Genomic DNA, 20,338 nt, shown 5'->3' on the forward strand with positions numbered 1-20,338 from the left:
TGGGTTCCCTCCCTTTTACGTTAAAGAAACACCGGCATGGGAGACTCTCTGAAAAGGTCCGGTTTTCCCTACTTTACTCTGAAGCACTGGAGATAAAGGAAGAAGTGAAGCTGGACAGGTCACAAGGCGCCATGACGCTCATGGAACCAGGAGCCCTTGGAAGCCTGGCAATGTAACATTTTACACCGCCTGGCACCCGCCTTTGTCGTTTCAAGGAGGCAGGGGAAGGGAGCGCCTCCTTCGGTCGAGTGTAAGTCGGAGCTTTCTTCCAAAAAAGCAGCAGGGCTATGGTTCTGAAGGTGCAGATTTCAAAAGAAAACTACCACTTTCAGGATAAGATTACAATTTGCCTGAATGTTGATAGCTTTAACAGTTTCATGTATGTTTTGCCAGCATTCAGAGTGGAGAAGCAGAGAAGGCAGAAATGGCAGCAGTGGGGAACCAACACTACTTCCATCCTTGTTCCCCCTACGCACAGGTAAATGCTGTAGATAAGAGAATGGTTTGTATCCTTGATTTTCTCCTTATACCCCTGTCGAAAGGGAGGATTATGCTGTAAAGATAGTAGTTGAGAGGTCTCTCTGGCTGGGTCATGGCCGCATCAGTAGATCAAACATCTGATCTTCAGAAGTGGTGAGAAGAACTAATGATCACCTAAACTATGGACAATTTCTCCTGTGAACTGGGCTCAAATATTCAAGGACACAGAAATTAAAAATGGCACCTAAAGGTCATTCATTGTTCACCTTTCTTACTGAATCAACGTTATACTGATTCTGAATAAACAGGCCATGTTCAGCACTTCTGCTTATAGGGACTTCCTGAATTTCTGCCAAATCAGTTATTTAAAACAAAGTCCTTCAAAAGGGGTTTACCCCTTCAGTGAAATATTTCTGTTCCACCTCCTAAAAAGCCAGGGTTTTGCGTAGGGCTCTTCGCCATTGCACCACTTCCAGCCTCAGGGATTTAGGTGTTAATGCCTGGGAGATGGGCTCGGGCTCCACATGCCAGCGTGTCTCAGGGCATGGCCCAGCTGTACTGACTATAGTCCAACAGTGGCAAGTTTTGCAGATGCTGCTCCAAGACCCAGCTGTTAATGTCTGGAAGTGGGTGAAAACAACTTTCAAACAGGCCAGTATTTTCAAGTGTGCCTTTGCTTTCCTTTAAAACATTACACAGAAACTCGTTCATAAATGACCGGCAACCTGGCATTTGCAGCTCTCAGCTGGGATGTAGTTCATATCCAGGATATAAACCTGACTTGGCTTGTAATGATCCTGAGCGTTCGCCTCTTTGGAATGATTTGTTTATCATGTGCTTGAGGAAGATGCCTCAGCTCATCAGGATAAGTGAATTGCAAAATTGGAGATGACGCTCAAATCCGTAACCTCTATTAAGACAGAGATACTGAAAAATAATTTGAAGTACAACTGACAAAAGTGACTGTCGTCGTGCAAGCGCTCTCTCTGCTACATTGTGCTGGCAGTTTAGCTGGCGACACACTGATCCATAGGGGGAGAGCAGCAGTGTGAGTTTGTGTATGAGTAAAGCAGCAATAATTAAATAATTCCATGTAGATATTCTTTTTTTCCCATTAGCCTTTTATTTTTCATCTCTAAAAAGAGCCGCGAGATGGTGTGAGCAGTGTAAGGAGAGTGGTCTCTGACCATCGATTCCCAAACTTTTAGGTTTGCAGTTTTTGTTGGGAGTCTTTCTGGGTTTTCTTTCTTACTCCTTATCCACCCATAGACCCATGTCCTTCAACAGTAAGAGAGTGCGAGTGTAAGATTTGCACTTGCACAGCAGATTTCTTTCGAGATTGACCTGATTAGCCCAAGCTGCACGTGACAATTAAGTGACTCCTAGATTTATTGTCTTCCCAGCACACTGTGGAAAGTCTGCAGGACAGGAAGTAGACTGCTTTACTCCTCTTCTCACCTAGGAACAGCTTCACATCATGAAAGCTCCACTGAGCTTAAGACAAATTTAAAGACAACTTTAACCGTTCTACAATACCAGAGTGTGGTCCCGCAGAATCTTACTCCTATGTTCACAGGAGTGTACTGTGTACTAATCCATTTAGTCCTTTTTTGGTTCCCTTTACAAGAGCTGAAAACCGTTTTCTCCTGCAGCAGAAGTACGCCAGCATCCCCTGCTTCTGGGAAAGAAGACCTTCCAGCTGCCTAAAGATCTCTTGCCCCTTCCATCACAACAAGCCTCGCTCGATAAATGGACTTTTTTTGCCACCTAGTAACAGTGAGTAAAAATATGTTCTTAACAATTTGCTCGTTAGAGTGCGTAAACCCACAAAAATGTCCTTCCAGCAACAACAACTGGAATAAAAGAAAATGCCCGTGTTTCATCTTACTGCTTTTAACCTGGGAAACATATCCAATTGCAGTATTTTTAATAGGATGCTGAGATTCCTGATTGCATCTCTAGTTGCAAAGTGGTTAGCTTGAACAATGCAAACAGACTCAGCAGTTTTCGTCATTTTTCTTTTCAGTCAGTTGCATTTATTTCCTGGCTCTCAGAAAATGCCATCCCAGTACTCAAATAGTTCTGCTGCAAACATCAGGGGTAGATACACATTCCTAAGGAAAAGAGCATCTGTTCTGATTTTCTCCTCATTAAGTGTAAATTATTTTCAAGAACTTCCTGTTCTTTCTCAAAATCTACATTTTCTCCTTAGTAAAGAGAGTTCGCATTCGAAAATTTTGATAGAAAAAAAAGTCTACAAACTAAAAATGGATATTCCTGTGCTTAACACTGCTAAATTCTTCACAATGGGGAAGTGATACAGGCCTGCCGAGTATCCAGCATGCTTCAAGTATTTTCCCAGGTCGAGTACTTAAAGCCATTTACTCACTTCAGCCCAGGTATTAACGAACCACATGTTTCCCTATGTTGTCAATGCCTTAAAAGGAATTGGAAGAAAGAAGGTTACGGACTCAAACTAATCTATCCACCAGCTGGAAGAGATATCCAGCCTTTTTTAGATGGCATAGAATGATCAAAATGTTCCTCTTTTCAAAGGGCTTTATTCACCAGTGCCTCATCTGTCCGTTCCAAGAAGTCAGCACCTGTGTTTTTCCATATGTTCTGTAATTGGAAGATCCTCTTGTGCCAAACTCGGCAGAAGATTTTGCCCAAAAGGCACAATCTCTCTATTTAATGATTGCTTCCATAGAACAATGATTTCAAAACTACACCTGCTGGTCTGAAGCTGGATTTGACAATCTAGTTCCCTCCCAGTAAACTAAATGTAAGGTTTTTTTCTGCAGATGCCCCATTGCAAAAGGCGGTCCAAGGAGGGAGTCTGCACCCATACCATCGTCCAAAATCACTCCAGTATCCAGAAAATATTACACTACCCATTCACGCCCCAGTCATTATAAACCTTAACAACGAAGAGGATGAGGAGGAGGATGAAGATGCAGAGAACAGTAAATATTTTCTTTCTTTCTTCTACAAGGAAGCAGAGTGGGCATTTTTGTCTCTTGCAATGTACTTCACAACCCATTCATTGTAATAACCATGCCATTTTTAGAGAAGGGTCGTTGACAAGTTTTTGAAATAGTTTCCAGCTAATCTGCAAAATATGAGAAGTGGTAGTCACCAGATTTGAGCGAGGCAGCATTTTCCAACTCCTGTGAAATGCCTAGCTGTATGTTTCAATAGTGGTAGAATTCGCATCTCTCTCTTTCCTCAAATAGTCTAAAATGTGATCCACGGTTCAGAGAGCCATCAAATACTCTTCAAAATGTCTCATAATTTGGGGACGAAATTTCAGGCTGAGGAGGTACTTCTTTTCTGGAAGCAAACTGTTGCACAGGGGCTGTACACACTCCTCACTGAAGGTGAAGTCACAGGTCTGTTCACAAAAGAGAGTTGCGGGACTTCAACTTCAGTTAAGTTGTCCAAGGGATTTCCTAAACCCTGCAGGCAGTCTCATTTTATTACAGCAAGTTATTTTTAAATCTTGTGAAGGGAATTCACAGAAAACACTACTTCAAAGGAAAGCGTAGCTGTGTATATTCTGATATATATAGAGAGAGAGATTCTAGAATTGCAGTTAAACTGTTGACTGTATCTTACTCAGAGATGAGAGATTCCCAGGGAAGGAAAGAATCTCACGTTCCCAGAGAGTCAAAGTGAGAGACTGACCTACTCGCATGCGTGCACCCCGCAAACTGCTGTGCCAGCTCTCAGGCAGCACCAAGCTGCTTTTTGTCCTGGTGACGTGTTTACTCAGAAGATTTCCTTTTAGGTGTAAAGGAAGGATTATTTTGAAAATGAGTACTGAAGATTTTTGGACTATTTTGAATCATTTCTAATCTACAAACAGTAGCTTCTTCACAGGTGTTTTAACTGCAATTCCATTGCACTTGGAAATACCTAGTACTAAGGAATCATTTTTCTGTGCAGAACCAGAGGTTACAGTCAGAAAAACCCACCTGTGATCAAAAAGAAATTCATTATTTGACTCTTAACAATTGCCAAAGGTCTTTCTATACATACCTTGTCATCTTTGAAAAATATTCCTCCAGCTCTTTCTAACTACGTGCATAAGACTCCTGAGGATCTGGAAGAGGAAAGAGCAATAAAGGAAATATGCTTCAAATCTGGTAAATATGAATTCAGTCACTCTGTCCTAAACAGCAATGCTGCCTCTGTACGAAACTGTGGGTTTTTTTTCCCTCTGGGACTATATTTAGGAGAGTATTACAGGATTCAGCACCCTCCCAAACACCAATCAACAAAACCCATGTCTTCACCTCAAGGAAAGGAGCTGCTGCCCTTGGAAGGCACGGAGCGAGGCTTGCAGGGAGGTAAGTATTTGTCATCTTCTTGGACCACGTTTGCCACTATCACAATTACTGTTACAGAGAGCAACTCTTATGTAGGTTGCCCCTCTTCTCCTCTTGTTTAATCTACTGACAATAAAAGAGAGAATGTTTCAAAGAGCAGAAAAACACTTCATTCGTTTTACCTCCATTTATGCAGGTATGTGGTGTCACACACTGCACTTACTGACAAGCGACTAAAACATTCGTTCTGTTGCCCTTCCAGGTGATGGGAATGCAATTCCTACAAAAAGAGAAGGAGAAGATTCAGGAAGGAGACAACCAGCAGAGACTATTCCCAGAACAGATGGCAGATCCTGTGAAAATGGAGGTAATATACTTGAGCATTGGTTTCTCATTGCTACACATCACCTAGTAAATTACTGTTACAGGGAGAAACTATGACAGAGGTTGCCCCGCCTCTCCTCTTGTTCATCTACTGGCAATAAAAGACAGCATGTTTCACAGAGCAAAAAAAAAAAAACTGAATACACACACATTTAGCTTCACCATTTCATATTTGATCTTTATGCTGTAGAGGCTCTTGCCTCAGTGCTCAAAACCACTGCTTAGGAGCCTGCATGTTTTTGGATTATACTGAGAAAAGAAAGTCTCCTCTATGCTGATTCCAATTGATTGTTTCCCTGCTCAATTTTGGAAAAGCAATGGTTCTCTAGAGTGACACTAAAGCAAGTGAAATTTAAGTAATTTCTTTAAAAACTTTTATTTCTTTTATTACCTTATGAATATTTTAGGGAAAAGGAGAGGGACAGCGGGGTGGCAGGAGTCGTATGTTAGCCTGGGTCTCTGAAAGCATGAGGAAGAGCAATTTTATGCTGAAAAAGGTCTCAAACACCAGGGAAACTCGTTATTGCATCCTGCAATTAGAACCTTAGACCTGCAACTTGGCTTTTAATACAGTTAACATGACGTGCGACTCCTCCAGAAGAAGAGCAAGAGAATATGTAAGGCTTATTCTGCTGGTGCAGACTAAGTCTTAGAAGACTAAAGAGCACACTCAAAACACGCATTTTGCATCTCAATTCAGTGCTTGACCCAGTGTCTCGAATTTCCCTTTCTCTGGCGATTATGGCTATGACAAAATCACACCGTCAATATTGGCTGTTACTTCACAGCAATCACCAGTTTAACTCTGAATGGAATAAAGAACAGTGCGGCTTATGTAACCAGATCTTTGTGGAAACCTTGCACTCGTTAAGAAAAAACATTTTTTGCACTGTTGGGTCTGACTTAATGAAGGGCATTCAAGGAAGGGACTGCCAGCGAGCAGAAGTACCTTCATTGATGGTCTTACAAGATTTTTCCTCTTCAGGCAGGATGGAGGTTTTACACTCCTACTCTTAACTGGATGGGGATTTTATTTTTAGAGATGAAGGATCAAACTTAAATTGTAATGGTCCTTCAGCCCTCATTACACGGATAAGCAAAACCTTCTGCAAGGCCAGCCCACTCGAAAGATGACAGGTTTGGAGAGAGTTGAGGCAGAGTTTTACCTTTGTAAGGGCAGTTTAATTCCTGTGTTTCCACTCTGTCATGTCAGCAAATGCTGTGTAACCTTAAATGTGAGTAAACAAGAGTCTGCACAACACCAGCTCCTTTTTCTGCTCTGAAATCCTTCATATTTACAATTAGATGCTTGTTTTGAGTAAAAGCCACAGACATTTCAAAGAAAAAAACTACCCCCAAATAAGTTCTATTGCAAGATAAGTGTTGTCTTACTGATACAGACCTTCAAACAAAACTTTTTTCTTACAAACACTTTATTAAAAATGTACAAAGTTTATTTTTCTTTTCAAAATCCCCAAACGCAACAAAATAAAAGAAAAGAAAAGAAAAATCACTGAGTATAATTTGATATAATCTTTAGTCCGCACTGATACGTGACCGAAACAATCCTGGAGTCAGCAAGCGCTTTGGCTATTTTCACGTATGAGCTTCTGTTACGTGACTAGTTGCAGGCACCAGCTGTCAAAAAAGCACCACTGAGACATTCACTTAACACATAATGGTACGGCACTTAAAAAAAAAAATCACTACAGTAAACTAAATGTCAACTCATTGCACAAACATCTTTGTTCCAAACTAAGCGACGACAAAACGAGGCGCAGGGTGTGTAACGACAGCATCAGTGAAACTTCTAACAAATGGATTTCACATACAGTTTCCTGTCTGCGCTGCACAGTCAGTTTGCACATATGGCAGCCCTGATACAGCTCCCAGGTTTTCGTAAATGCACCACCAATTCCAGCCAGCACCAAACAGGGTGAAACATCACGCGTTCTCTTCAGAGAGACATTTCCTTCAGCTGCCTCCAGTAATGCCAGTTTGCAGAGCACCTTTCTGAGAATGAGATGTGGCTGCACGTGTGGTTCCTTGAGGTTTGGTTCTGCAATTCCAATGGTATTGAAAGCCGTCAAGGTTGGTTGCTGCAGTGGTTGTGCCTCTTCTTCCATGATTTGATGTGGCTGATTCAGAATACAGTCCTGTTGAGCTGCTGTGAAATATCATCTCTGCAGAGACTGATATGGTACTTGTTGCCCTTGAAGGCTCTTTTTTACTTTTTTTTTGAATACTCAAAGTTTTGCAAGAGGACTTTAGAATATCCAGAAGATGTACTACAGCGCTCTTTAAGCTCTGATATATTTTAATAATTACATCCTATTTGGATGACTGGCCCAAATACAACAGGAAACATCTTTCAAATCTATTTTTTTAATTAAGAAAGTACTTGTAAAATGTTGTAGCTCAAATTCATAAATCTAAAGAAAACCATGCAAGTTTCCTTTTTGTTTACATAATTTTTTATTTTCTCCATATATTACTGCATTAAAAATAAATAAACTTCTCTATATTTTTTTTTTTTTTAATTAGGAACTATAGCAAAATATCCAAAGTATTACAGACTGCTAACAGGAAAAAAATCACTCACATTTTTGTGCCATTTAGTGCCATATGATGACTTCTTGAACTTTAGCTTTTTAATATCGTAGAATCATAGAGTCATAGAATGAATGGTTAGGGTTGCAAGGGACCTCAAAGATCATCAGTTCCAGCCCCCATGCCATGGGCAGGGAATCCCTCCACTACACCAGGTTGCTCAAAGCCTCATCCAGCTTGGCCTTAAACGCTTCCAGGGATGGGGCAGCCACAGGTTCTATGGGCAACCTGTTCTACTGCCTCACCACCCTCTGAGTGAAAAATTTCTTCCTTATATCTAATCTAAATCTGCCCTCTTTCAGCTTATATTCATTGCCCTTGTCCTATCACTACACGCCCTTGTAAGAAGTCCCTCTCCAGTTTTCCTGTAGGCTCCCTTTAGGTATTGGAAGGCTGTAATAAGATCACCCCGGAGCCTTCTCTTCTCCAGGCTCAACAGCTCCAGCTCTCTCAGCCTGTCTTCATAGGAGAGGTTCTCCAGCCCTCAGATCATCTTCGTGACCCTCCTCTGGACTCATTCCAGCAGCTCCATGTCCTTCTTGTGTAGGGGACTCCAGAGCTGAATGCAGTATTCCAGGTGGGGTCTCACAAGAGCAGAGTAGAGGGGCAGAATCACCTCCCTCGACCTGCTGGCCATGCTTCTTTGGATGCAGCCCAGGATACAGTTGGCTTTCTGGGCGGCCAGCGCACATTGCCGGCTCATGTTGAGCTTCTCATCTACCAGCACTCCCAAGTCCTTTTCCTCAGGGCTGCTCTCAATCCATTCTCCACCCAGCCTGTATGTGTGCTTATATTGGGGTTATAGAAAAGATACCATAACCATGATCGCCATTATCATCAAAGTGCTGGCAGGGGCAGAGTTTAAATCGCCCTCCTGCAAGGGTAGTTCTGCAGTCTCGGCAGGATGGAAAGAGAGAGGTCTTTCCTTCTCCTTTCCTCCTCCAAAAGTCAGTGACCATTTCAAAGCCTTTGGAAAGCAGATATGCTCAGGCGGGCAGACAGGTGAAGAGAAGTGGCTGAAGAACTGGACTTAGTCTGGAAGACGGATAGCAGAGGTCTCTCCACAGCCTCATTCTGAGAGCTTCCCAGAGCTCCCCTGGGAAGTACTTGTCCTCACTCTTGTCTTCCAGTTTCTTCAGCTCCTGTTTCTTACCTAGAGGAATGCCAGTGATTTCCAGTGTGTGAGTTCCAGGCCCTGACTTTTTCTTAACGGTGTGCAAAATGAGTTATTTGTCCATTCCTCTGATGGATTTGAAAGATGCCATCATCATTGCCACGTGAGATGATGTAGCGCATGTGGTTGGTAAGAGGCTCAATGGCTGCATGAGTTCTAGGATGTGCTCCTTGTGGTCAAGCCTGGAAATGTTGACTCTCATCTTCAAAGGACAATCCATGTCTAGGCTTCCCAAACTAATCTGCTCGATCTGAGGTAAAGGAGGAAAGATTGTTTAGAGCAGGAGAGAAACAGGTATTCACTTGCATTGAGAGAAGAATAACGTGATTATTAACAGTTTCTGCATTTGTCAAAATCTACCTGTGACAGAAGCGATTGTAAAACCTTTCCACCTGGGAGAACTGCTTCATTCCATGTAACGCAACCTGTAAATCTTAAAGGCTTCTCACACAGGCTTAACAGGACAATTGAAAGTTACATCAGGTCTGCAGAGAGGGCTCAGATTTCAGATTCTTTTCTGAATCTGTTTAACTTCATGTTTGCAAAAAGTCCATGTAAAGAAGAGACCTATGTTTACTACTGCAGTAAAGACTGTATGTGAGGCACAGTCTTGTTCTTCTGATCAACTTCCGTGAGGAACATGACAGAAACACATACCTCAACACTGTATGGGAATTCCGTGAAACTTTGGTAAAACTGTTTTAGTGAATCCTGGCTTCTGAAAACAAGCAGGCTCAGCATTTGGTGATGAGGAAGTACCATGATTATAAAGGAAATGGAAGGAAGGAGTGAACTGCTGTACTGTTCTATACCCTTCGATAGAAGGGACTACAATGTCACGTTGTCCGATTACATCTTATTTGGACCACTGAAAGGACTGTGGAAAAAATGCCAGCATTGTTTTTCAGACAAATCAGTCGTGTTCTTTTTTAGTCTCAGCTTCAGGGTAGTTAACGCTGCAGGTGATAAGATTGTGCAGAGGTGTTAGCTGTGAACACAGGGGCAGGGGGCAAGAGTGAGTGCATTCCTAGGAAAGCCATCTTAACAAGCAACAGCTTTTGAAAGCGCTTCTACAAAAATACATAGGCTGTAGTCTTCTTTAAGAAACCTGATACTAAGTGAGGTACCCAGCCTACATGTCAAGATCCTTTCACACTTGTAAAGACAGCAAAGGATCTCTCTCTCTGAGGAAATTCCCATCACATGTGAGTATGTATGTGCACTAGTATGTAATGCAATTAAAAACACGTGGTGGTGAAAACATTGAAAATCTGTGGACTGGAGCAAGAATTGCAGTGTTTTAAATACATACCCCATAGATGTCATTAGTGATGAAAAGATTATTTCTTTTTTCACATAGTTTTATGGATGTGAAACCTTTCACTTTTACTGCTCAGGTAGTTCTACTAGTAGAAACTGAAAAGGTTAATGCTATTAAGAAAAGGTAGTAACAAGATATAACAGTTATGAACTAGATATGAAAGTAACTGTGCAAGAGACAAAATGCTTTTCAAAACCTCCAAGTATTTCTGTGGTGGGTTGACAGGAGTGACAGTGGGGAGGGAAAAGGGAGAGTTGTGGGAAATGTGAATGTGTGTGTGGAAACCAAACATTTAGATTTCAAGTGTCAACACTTAACACCGCTTCCTTTAGAGCAGCAATTATAGAATTACCGGCTTTTTTAGAAACTTTGCCAATACAAGAACTGACTTTGCTGGCATCATGCAAAGCAGTATGTACTAAGGCTGCAGCTTCTGGATTGTTTGATGTCCTTACCCTTTTACAAAGGAGACTTGTCTCCCTGTTCTTTCAGGGTAACTCGCGCAGCAAGGACACCTTACCATTTCAGTTGAGGGTTTGCGTTTTGCCTGTTGGCACTACACAGTTCTTGTACTACTGAAGAAAAATCTGTGTGTGTCCCCACCTCTAAATGGAATCAGTTTCCCATTACTGCAGATTTCAAGACCAGTGCCAAAGCTACAAGGCAACACCCTATCAGACAGATAAGGCAGATAACAGATACACAGGGATACTCTTCTAACTCTTGAAAAAAAGCATCAAAATATGTAAATTAGTAGGGCTGTCCTTTTATGAGTATCCCATAACTTATTTTTATAAGCCTATAAAATGCAGCAAGAAAAAAATTAAGTCTAAAGTGTAGTTCTCTAATACACTCAGCAATTCTGCAAATATTGGACTGAAGTGCATCAGCTACGTCATGGATTTTAGTTCCTCACGACTGTGAGCAATCACGGAGTAGACATGTAGACTGAATGCTCTGCAAGAAGATGTATTTAGCTGTCCCAGACCATGAAATGGTGTCCAGTCTCCTACCGACAGCAAAACAGATGCAGACACTACCAGTTTCCTAGCTCCCTGTAATTACAGGAAAAGTATTTCCCTGATATATTTTGAGGAACAGGACCACATCTCGCACTACGAAGGATTCTTTAAAAGATTTAAAAACTTCACCCGTTCATAATTGTTGCTGTCTTTCTGATTGTCACATTGTTCTTGCCAATAGCACCCAAGTGTGAAAACCCCTGAGGCAGGGGAAAAAAGATTTTTGCCATTGAATGTGGCCTCTTAAAATATTCCCTCCGTTTACTGATAGTGTTGAGCACGATATCCCTGAAAATACCTCGAAGTACATTACAGTGCTTATTTATCCTGGTACGTACGGTGTCATTAGCACTTCTCTTCTTCCTGTTGTCTTGTTTGGAACAGCCATTGATTTTGCACTCGTAATATGCTTCAGGTGACAAAGCATTCTCTTCTTCAGCATCTCCATCCAGGGGCAGGTACTGGCCTTTGTTCAACCCCGTCCCTGAGACACAGTGGCTGCTGAATGAAAACATCTGGTTTAGTTACTTCTTGAGTTTTATGAATGGTACTGTTAAAAGGAAAGTGAGTGCACGTAATCTGTACCACAGTGTCTGTATCCCCTTCCTTTCCCTTTCCTCAGCAGGAGGCCGTCGGTGCATTCATTTTCGTCACACTAGTGTGGCATACTGAATGAAATACAACCACTGGCTGAAGGCCTGTAGGCTTTTCTCATTTTCATTTTCAAGTTTTACCAAGAAACAGGACAAACCAGTCTGCCCTGAACTTTGGAACGGAAGAATTTAGCCATTGCTCTGTACCAGAACAATGTTAATTTGTGTTTGATGTTCTGGCTTGATCACGGTGGCTTAAAACCCTTAATTATCTCAGTACAGACAGCACCCATCCTTATGCAGTAACGGTCCTCACTGAGCAAGGTGGTGAAGGAATTCGCGTGCTGATACTGGGGGAGAAAGTAGAACTAATTGTTTAATGCTGCTTATATACTAGATTTAAAGTGAGTGTCATGCTGCATGTACAGACCTGTCTTTTTTTCTAGCTTATGGATATTGTGCGCAAAGGGAGTAGAAAGGACGACCTGGAAGGCTGTCCCTCATTTACACCTTTGCTCTTCAGTCTGGCTAGAGTCCAGCCTTTTTACAGCCTTCTGAATATGCCGTGGAATGACTGACTGCGTGGTGATACTCACCCTTGTCCAACTCTGTAATAGCCAGGTGGACAGCCACAAAGGTAACCACCTTCAGTGTTGGGACAACCGTAATTGCAGGGGTTCTTGGAAGAAGAACACTCATTCACATCATGGCATGCACTGGAGAATTGGTCAGATGAAAATCCAGATGGGCAGGCACACTCGTAACTTCCAAGTGCGTTGTAGCAAGAAGCAGAACCACACACGTGAGGGCTGGAGCATTCATTTTCATCTAGTAAGCAAACAAAAGTATATTGGTATCTTCTAATCTGATAGACATCAGCCAAGCATGACGTAGCTAACAAATCAGCGTATCTGTAAGTCTCAGGGCTCTGCTACATCCTTGACCTCATTATCCCATAGAGACTTGGTTTCTGATGAAAAATCCCATTGGCAAAGGTCCCAAACACACATCACTGGGCTGTAAAGGTACTTTAGGATACTGTTTCTGTTAACCTTATTTTGACTTAATGCTCCCCCTTCCTTCAAAGTATGTCTCCTGTTTTGCTTAGGGTTCCTCTTTCCCCTGGCAGGGTGCACTCCTACCATATAAGGTCCACAGCGGAGAAATGAGCTGGGAACTCCAGTCATACTCCAACCATGACAGTGTTCCTGGGCATCTAGCAATGGGGCAAACTTAGTACATGCTTGTAGTGGAAACCTGCAGGCTCTGGGAGAGGAAAGAATCTGAACAGCCAACCACAATGAAAGAGAAAAGGAAGTATCGTCTTCACCTACTTGTTGAATAAGATACAGAGAAAATGACTTCTCCAGTCAGTACGAGTGATTGGGTTTGAGGTTGTTTTCTTGTTACCTTATGTCACTGATTTATGTTCAGAGTAATAAGTGTATGGAAGGAGGCGCAGAGAGGAAAAAAAGATTTGTGTCTGCATACCCTTTGTCCTGCCCGTTCTTGTCCTGGCCTGGCACTTGTCACTATAAACACTGTGACACCTCTGTTGTTTAAATGGATTCTCTACTGTCCGCCTTACCAACACATTGATTCCACTGGTAGTGCTGAATATATCCTTGTGGGCATTCACATCTGTATCCACCCAGGATGTTTTGACAGCCATGCCAAGGCCAGGTTGGATGAGGCTTTGGGCAACCTGGTGTAGCGGAGGGTTTCCCTGCCCATGGTAGGGGGGTTGGAACTAGATGATCTTTAAGGTCCCTTCCAACCCTAGCCATTCTATGATTCTATGCTGGCACCTGCGGTTTCCATCACATTCATCCAAGTCTTTGCAATTGGGAGAGAAGTAGAACATGAAAGAACAGACGATTACACGTGTTGCCAAACACGTTACTCATTTTGATCATAATCATTGAAACACCAGTATTTCTGACAGAGGAATACTGCTGCAAGATGGAAGCACCTTTCGGGCTGGACTTTTGGAAAGACTGAAAGTCAATTAAGGTAGTGTTCTATCTATCAATAATCCAGTTGGAGCTTTTGAGCCTTTACATTGCTGAGATTTGGAGTAAGAAACACTAGTCCTGGCAATCCCACATGATGTTGCTTTGATGTAATGTTTAGAATCTGAATGTTTTCTTAATTTGGTTTTCAAACCTATGTAGGACTAAGCTTTCAGTTTCCTAGAGCATATTGAAGTGTTTCAATATGAGGAATAAATACAAAATTTGGATGTAAGTGCTCACTTTTGCAATTAAAAAGAAAAAGCCATCTAAAAAGTCTCTGAGGTGTGTGTAAATTAACGAGAAAACCACAAAGAAAAAACAAAATGTAAAATCTCAGTCATCTGAAATAGTGTCTGCTACAAGAAGTGGATTGCAGGCAGCCTAATGTGTCAGGTACAGCACACAGTAGCTTTTTATTTTCTAGTAGAAAATAAAAATCATGCACAGTGTCACAGATTCTACTGCTACAGTAGTGTTACAGTTTACTTGTTCACAGATTGAAACAAATTTAAAGGAACTGTGACATCCCAAAGCCTGAGGTACAGAACACCATCGTGCCAGGAACGGAAAGCTGTCGTTTTATCAGTCATGACATACAGAGCAGTTCTGATGTGCTAGGTGCGTACGTATCTCGTGAATGCTTTGATATGTACACTTGAGTGTTTTGTTTCATAGGTGGTGTGTAAAGTACACAATAAGGATGCATCTCATTTTTGAGAACACAATAATCTGACAGAAGAGAATGCTTTCTAAAACTTCTGGCTGTGTATATTCTGCACTGTTGCTCTAGAAACAGGCTCCGGATATCCATTCCTGTTTTAAATGCTGTATCAAGACAGCTGACATTTTGAGATGCCATAAATTTGTGCACGTATACCTCTGCATTTCTAATGCTCAGCAGCCAGATGGCTGCAGTACTGCCTTTTAAATTCTTCTTTGCCCAATATCTGAGGCCCACTGAATAATCTGGAGTTCTTAAATAGAGATTTCCTGACTGGAGCTCCCTTTTGGGCCAACCGAGAGAGATGAAGCTCAACAGTATAATTTGTATTTGTAAAAATAGTAGAGAGATTCTGTTTAGACTGTATAATTTGTATTTGTGAAAATTGTAGAGAGATTCTCTTTAGACTGCATGAAAATGAAAAAGAAGAAACAACCAGACTTTTAGATGCATATACCTACGTCCAGTCGAAATGGCAGCCTGGAAACTGTTGTCAAGCGTTCAGCTAAAAAGTAACTTTTTTCTCTAATTTATGTGACAATTACTTAGGCGGTATATTCTTACATACAATTATGCTTAACATTATGCAAATACATTCCTATTTCTTTTCGGTATTTACTTTTACTATGGCTGCTGCTCTGTTTTATCTGTCTTTGACATCATAGGATTCACTAGACACAGAAGTAAGGACTTGCACCATAACAAATTTGACCTCCTCTAGTTACCTTCACAGTTTAACCCAGTTGAATCCAGAGAAAATCCCCTTTGACATTCACAGGTAAAACTTCCAGGAGTGTTCTGGCAAATTCCTTTTGATCCACAAAGCGATGGCTGAGAACCACATTCATTGTTATCTTAAAAATGCAGAGGAAAGAGAAGGTGCTTGATACACCTTCTGGCACCATTTTAGACATGTTCAGATAACATTTCTTAAAAGACTGAAATGCACAGAGGTTTATGTTGAAAACGTAGCTTTTCAAATTTAAACATCAGATAAGCTGACGACTCACGCAGAGCTATGAGAAATTAATAAATTGCAAGTGCGAGTTGTAATTCAGTTGAGCGCAAAAGACCAGGTATGTAATTTGCTGAGGGTGGAAAAATGCTGCACTTCCGTATTAGCTGAACTACAACAGTTTCAGTGGGCAAGATTCATACACGTGCTTAAAGTCTAAAAACATCTGCATCTATTACAAAAGAAAATGCAATCTGGTTTTGTTTAACTACATTTTAAATCAGATCTTAATACTTCACCCTTTTGTCTCCATGCAGTTATACTTAGAATATAATAACATGTATTATATATGTACAACTGTTGTTCTTATAGAAAAACTGATGCAAGAAAACAAATGTTTTTCTTACCAATACAAGCTGCGTGATGTTGCGTAAAACCGGGTGGACATTTGCATGTGAAGCCTCCAAGGGCGTTGACACAGAGAAACTGTGTCTTTTGGTTTGACATTCATCAAGATCTGAAAGTAAGAGATGTTGTTGTCTTGAGAAAAGTCAACAAAACAGAGCGATATTTAGTCTAACTTGGTCAAAATAACACCCTTCAAAACTATTTCCTTTTATGTCAAGATGCAACAAAACTAACAGTTACTGTGTATAACTTTCTTTACCTTTACATGTCTTTCCATCTTCTTGAAGGATGTAGCCCCGAGGACGTGAGCACTGGTAGCTCCCTTCTGAGTTCTTGCAGACAAAATTGCATGGCTTAGGAGACTGGGAGCACTCATCAAGATCTAAAGAGAGAAACTGTTAAGTATCTCTTGTACCGATTTCTCTCTCTGTCTTTGAAGGGTGTTTTCTAAACAGCACTATATTTAAGAGATAAAGGTCTGTAGAAAAAGTCCCCAATTCACATTTGTTCAGAGTTCCTATTTCTTTCTCTATGGATGTGTTGCTGTGGAGTTTCGATGGTGTTGCCTCTAGAGTAACAAAGAGTGTCTTGAAAGAGTAACATACTAGAGTAGGAGTGGCATTTATATTTCACCTAAGGACCAAGCATTTATTTTTGGGCATACTATGGTATACCTCCATGTGTCAACCAACAGGAAAGTGGGAAGATGTAGACCACGAAGTAATGATCTGGTTTGTCAATCAAAAAGTTTATACAACTGCAACCGAAACGCTTCTACTTTAGAAATACAAAAACAGAAGCGTCTATTAGGAAAAGAAAGAGATAAAAGAGAGAAAGGGAAAAAAACTGCTTTGATACAAAGGTTTACAGAGGTTGATACGTCATCATGTATCAATTAAAAAAACAACTGAGGATTAAGAGGCTGAATCTTACCAACACAAGATGTGCTGCTTATGTCAGTGGTACAGCCAACTTTGCAAAAGCTTCGGAAGGAGCCCACGGTGTTACTGCACTGTCCATTTCTACACAGGTTTGGCATGACCTTACATTCATCGATGTCTGTACAGAAAATATTACATATGTCACCTTTCAGTTTTAAATTTGAATTTTATCTTCTCTTCTGTTTTTGCAGTTCCTCATCATCATGCTTCTGATAGGAACTTTATCCTTTCTTTCTCTTCAAAAATGGATCTGAGCTCCAAGTCAAACATCCTTCAAACTTTCATTATTGTTTTCTCTATCAAAACCTTCCTGCTATTTCACTGGGTGATCCGGTTCCAGTTCTGCTCGCTCAGAATACAAAACTCATAGAAGTGAATTTTCTTATGAGCAGTTAGACAACGTCAAAAAATTTTCACCACAATTTAAAAACATATGTTAGCTCCTGCCTCCTGTGTGGCAATAGTGACTGCAGAGCATTCAGTGAGACTGTTAGAACAACTCTTGTTGCCTTTGCCATGTATGCAACTACTCAGCATGTGAGAGCGTTGGAATCATTTCTAGCTCTTGGTTACTGGTTGGTACCTCCTGTTTTAGATCCCAACCCTGAAAATTCTGCACAGCTGTGAGTATTCTGGTTGCAGCTACTGTTCAAAAGTGTTTTTAATTTCTAATCTCTCAGCAGCATTCGAAAAATCAAACCCGGTTGTTTCGCAGGAAATTCTTCGAAGGAACGTCAAAGAGAATTCTACGTTTTCTTAAATGTGTGGGCATATTCTTTTCCCTTTTCTGCCTCTTTTCATCGCTGCAAATACCTGTTCCATCTGTAGTATAGCCTGGTCCATGTGGGCAGAGTTTCTCATGCTGAGTGGTTCCAGGGAGCGGACAGAGCTCACACTGGTTACCCCAGCCCCGGCCTCCATCACAGCAGCACTCAGATTTAGTGACCTCCATCACAGCCGCACTCAGATTTAGTGACAAGATTCCGGCTGCTTGAAGCCATCTGACACATGGTCTGCAAAACTTCAGCCAAGCAAAACCCTTGGCAATTATCTGTAAGGAAGAACTGGAGAGACTGAGAAGGAGCAGGAGATAAACGTGATCCATCGAGCATGGGATATATTATTCTGGCTCTCTGTCAACGCATGCAAGCACCAGAAGATTATTAGCAACCAGTCTGTGAAGTATTCTGACTTAGCCTTTCCGATTTGTTGTGTCTTCTGATAATCCGTTGGCATTCCAAGTGGATTCCAGGCATCCCTAACCTTCAGTACCTGCATGAGTTGGATACCACTTTTACTTCTAGGAAAGCTGTGCCCTGGGGCATACCTGGTGAGCTTGACTGAGAGTAAAACAGGCTTCGGGCCAAACCGAGCTTCCACGTAAGCTGCCTGTGCTCGGCTTGCATTTGAACGGTTTACTTGGAGTGGAGGTGGAAGTTTGTTTTACTGGCCAAAGGAGCATGTCTGATCCTCTGTAATTATCCTGATGTGGTTTAAATGACAAAATCCTTAGCACTTAAAAGTACCTATGCACCTCAGTACTTTTTCAGAGGCGGTCCTGGTTTCTGTTTGAGGAAAAAAAAAAAAAAAAAAGATTTTTATGGCCTTACTGATGATCTGTCCCTTTCTAATTCTATTTTCCTTACTTTTTAAACCTTTTGGTTAATACGTGTTAATCATGAAAGAAGACCAAAACTTCAGGTATTAAGTTCCTTTGAACAGGCAGCTGAGGAGAGCAGAGATCCCAGCTTTCAGTGCTAATAGCAATGCTAAATTTTGCAGAGATGGTACCTTCCAAATAGGCCATGTCACCTGTCTTACCTGTTAGTTAAAATGGAGACATTGTCAACTATGCTCTGACAGACGCTTATGTTTTTAAGTGAAAGATTGTATTTATTTCCTCTTCAAGCTGAAAGTTAAAATCCCTCAGATCGCTCAGACAGAGTGTTTGTATCAACACCCAGCTGACCTTCTCTTTTGCATTATGAGGAGCAGAATCTGCTTACTTAAAGTGCCCAGTAACTTCCTGTTTACATCAAACAAGCTGTCCTCACGAAAGTGTCAGTTGTGTGAGACAGCATGTTTGCTGTAGTGATTTGCAACACTCAGCAGATTTCTGTTCTCCTAGATAGGTATATTGTGCAGGTCTTTCTGCACACTATGATTTGAAGAACATAGAATGCTTTGTCCCCAGTCTGAGATGTGGAATAACTTTCAGTGTGAACGGAATATAAAGGTTTGCACAATGTATTTAAAATAATGTAATTCAAGACTTAATGTTTGTGCTTTAATTCTGAAGAAATGCTTTGTTTCTGCCAGACTCATCTTTCATTGTAATATCTGACCCAGGAAGCCCTAAAGGAAAAGCAGCACTGAGCAAACTAACCCAAAGCGTAATTTTCAGAAAATAATAAGAAAATTGTACATTAAATACTAGAAAGCAACAAGGAGCTCCAAGCAGGGTATTTCCTTGGCATTAATGACTGGCTGGGGTTAACAGTCTGCGGCATCCTCTGCCCATCTGGTCTTAATCCTTAGGAAATACCCTGCACTTCCAATGTTATTGCTCTGCCATGAAGTCAGCACGCTACTGATGACAATTTACAGGGAGCTGGTTTTATTCTACTTACAAAAGATATTATACAAGTGGTTTTGATACAAGAAGACTAATAAATACACAGTTTCAGTATTGTAAAACACCCTGAAGTATCTGCACTTGAACACTGATGGTGAAAAAGTAAGGCTTTTCAGTTCTATTCAATTTCTAAAACCAGAACAATTAATTTTATAGTGCAAACGACAAGTTTGAACACACCAAAAAGAAAATATAGGTTGACGAATATAAAACCCTTCATCAGCATTTAATGTGAAGGTCTGCCTCAAAACTTTTGAATATATCTTGCAATTTTTTGAATTGAAGGTACAGAAAATTCAGATACCTAGTTGCAGTACTGTGGTGCTTAAGATCCTATTCTGAATATGCAAACACTTTTTTTGCTCTGCATCCCAGTTTTGGATCTACCTGAGCTAACTAAATTCTGCTTCTTCTTTAAAAATACCTCTTTTTGTCTGGATGGTGTTGCTCAGTACCATATTTATGTCCTGTGGAATTTAGACACTTCTATGTGAGGCCCCTGACTGGTAGACTCAGCTGACATTCTCTAGATGCTCTTTATTCCTGTCATTATTTACTATCGTATCACTGGTGAATTAATAAGGATCATTATTTAATTTCTGTAGATATGAGAGTTGTTACATACCCAGAAGCCTAATTTACGCTCTGCATCTTTTATATTTTAAGGTAAGATGAAATGTGTACCAAAGGGGCACTTACCAAGACACCCAATGCCTGAGGGACTTGACAGGAATCCTTCACTACATTC

The 20,338-nt window shown here is 41.0% G+C and overlaps 2 protein-coding genes and 1 pseudogene across 2 annotated transcripts; 2 read left to right on the forward strand and 1 right to left on the reverse strand.

The window, feature by feature from the left end:
• LOC104380307 (eukaryotic translation initiation factor 2D-like) overlaps nt 1-20,338 on the forward strand; it is a 777,252-nt pseudogene that overhangs the window by 502,908 nt on the left and 254,006 nt on the right.
• LOC147526463 (uncharacterized protein C12orf50 homolog) lies at nt 132-5,816 on the forward strand. Its single transcript, XM_086629171.1, has 7 exons — nt 132-172; nt 2,108-2,256; nt 3,285-3,446; nt 4,551-4,628; nt 4,719-4,832; nt 5,074-5,178; nt 5,794-5,816. Exons 1-7 carry the CDS (start codon nt 132-134, stop codon nt 5,814-5,816), a joined length of 672 nt encoding a protein of 223 aa, XP_086485297.1.
• Nucleotides 9,893-18,762, reverse strand: LOC147526464 (fibrillin-1-like). Its single transcript, XM_086629172.1, has 7 exons — nt 18,747-18,762; nt 15,377-15,505; nt 13,718-13,751; nt 13,504-13,589; nt 12,512-12,743; nt 11,661-11,820; nt 9,893-9,967 (listed from the first exon to the last, which is right to left on the reverse strand). The coding sequence occupies exons 1-7, from the start codon at nt 18,760-18,762 to the stop codon at nt 9,893-9,895; spliced, it is 732 nt and encodes a 243-aa protein (XP_086485298.1).

The sequence above is a fragment of the Tauraco erythrolophus genome, chromosome Z (assembly GCF_009769465.1).
Source record: "Tauraco erythrolophus isolate bTauEry1 chromosome Z, bTauEry1.pri, whole genome shotgun sequence".
Classification (NCBI taxonomy): Eukaryota; Metazoa; Chordata; class Aves; order Musophagiformes; family Musophagidae; genus Tauraco; species Tauraco erythrolophus.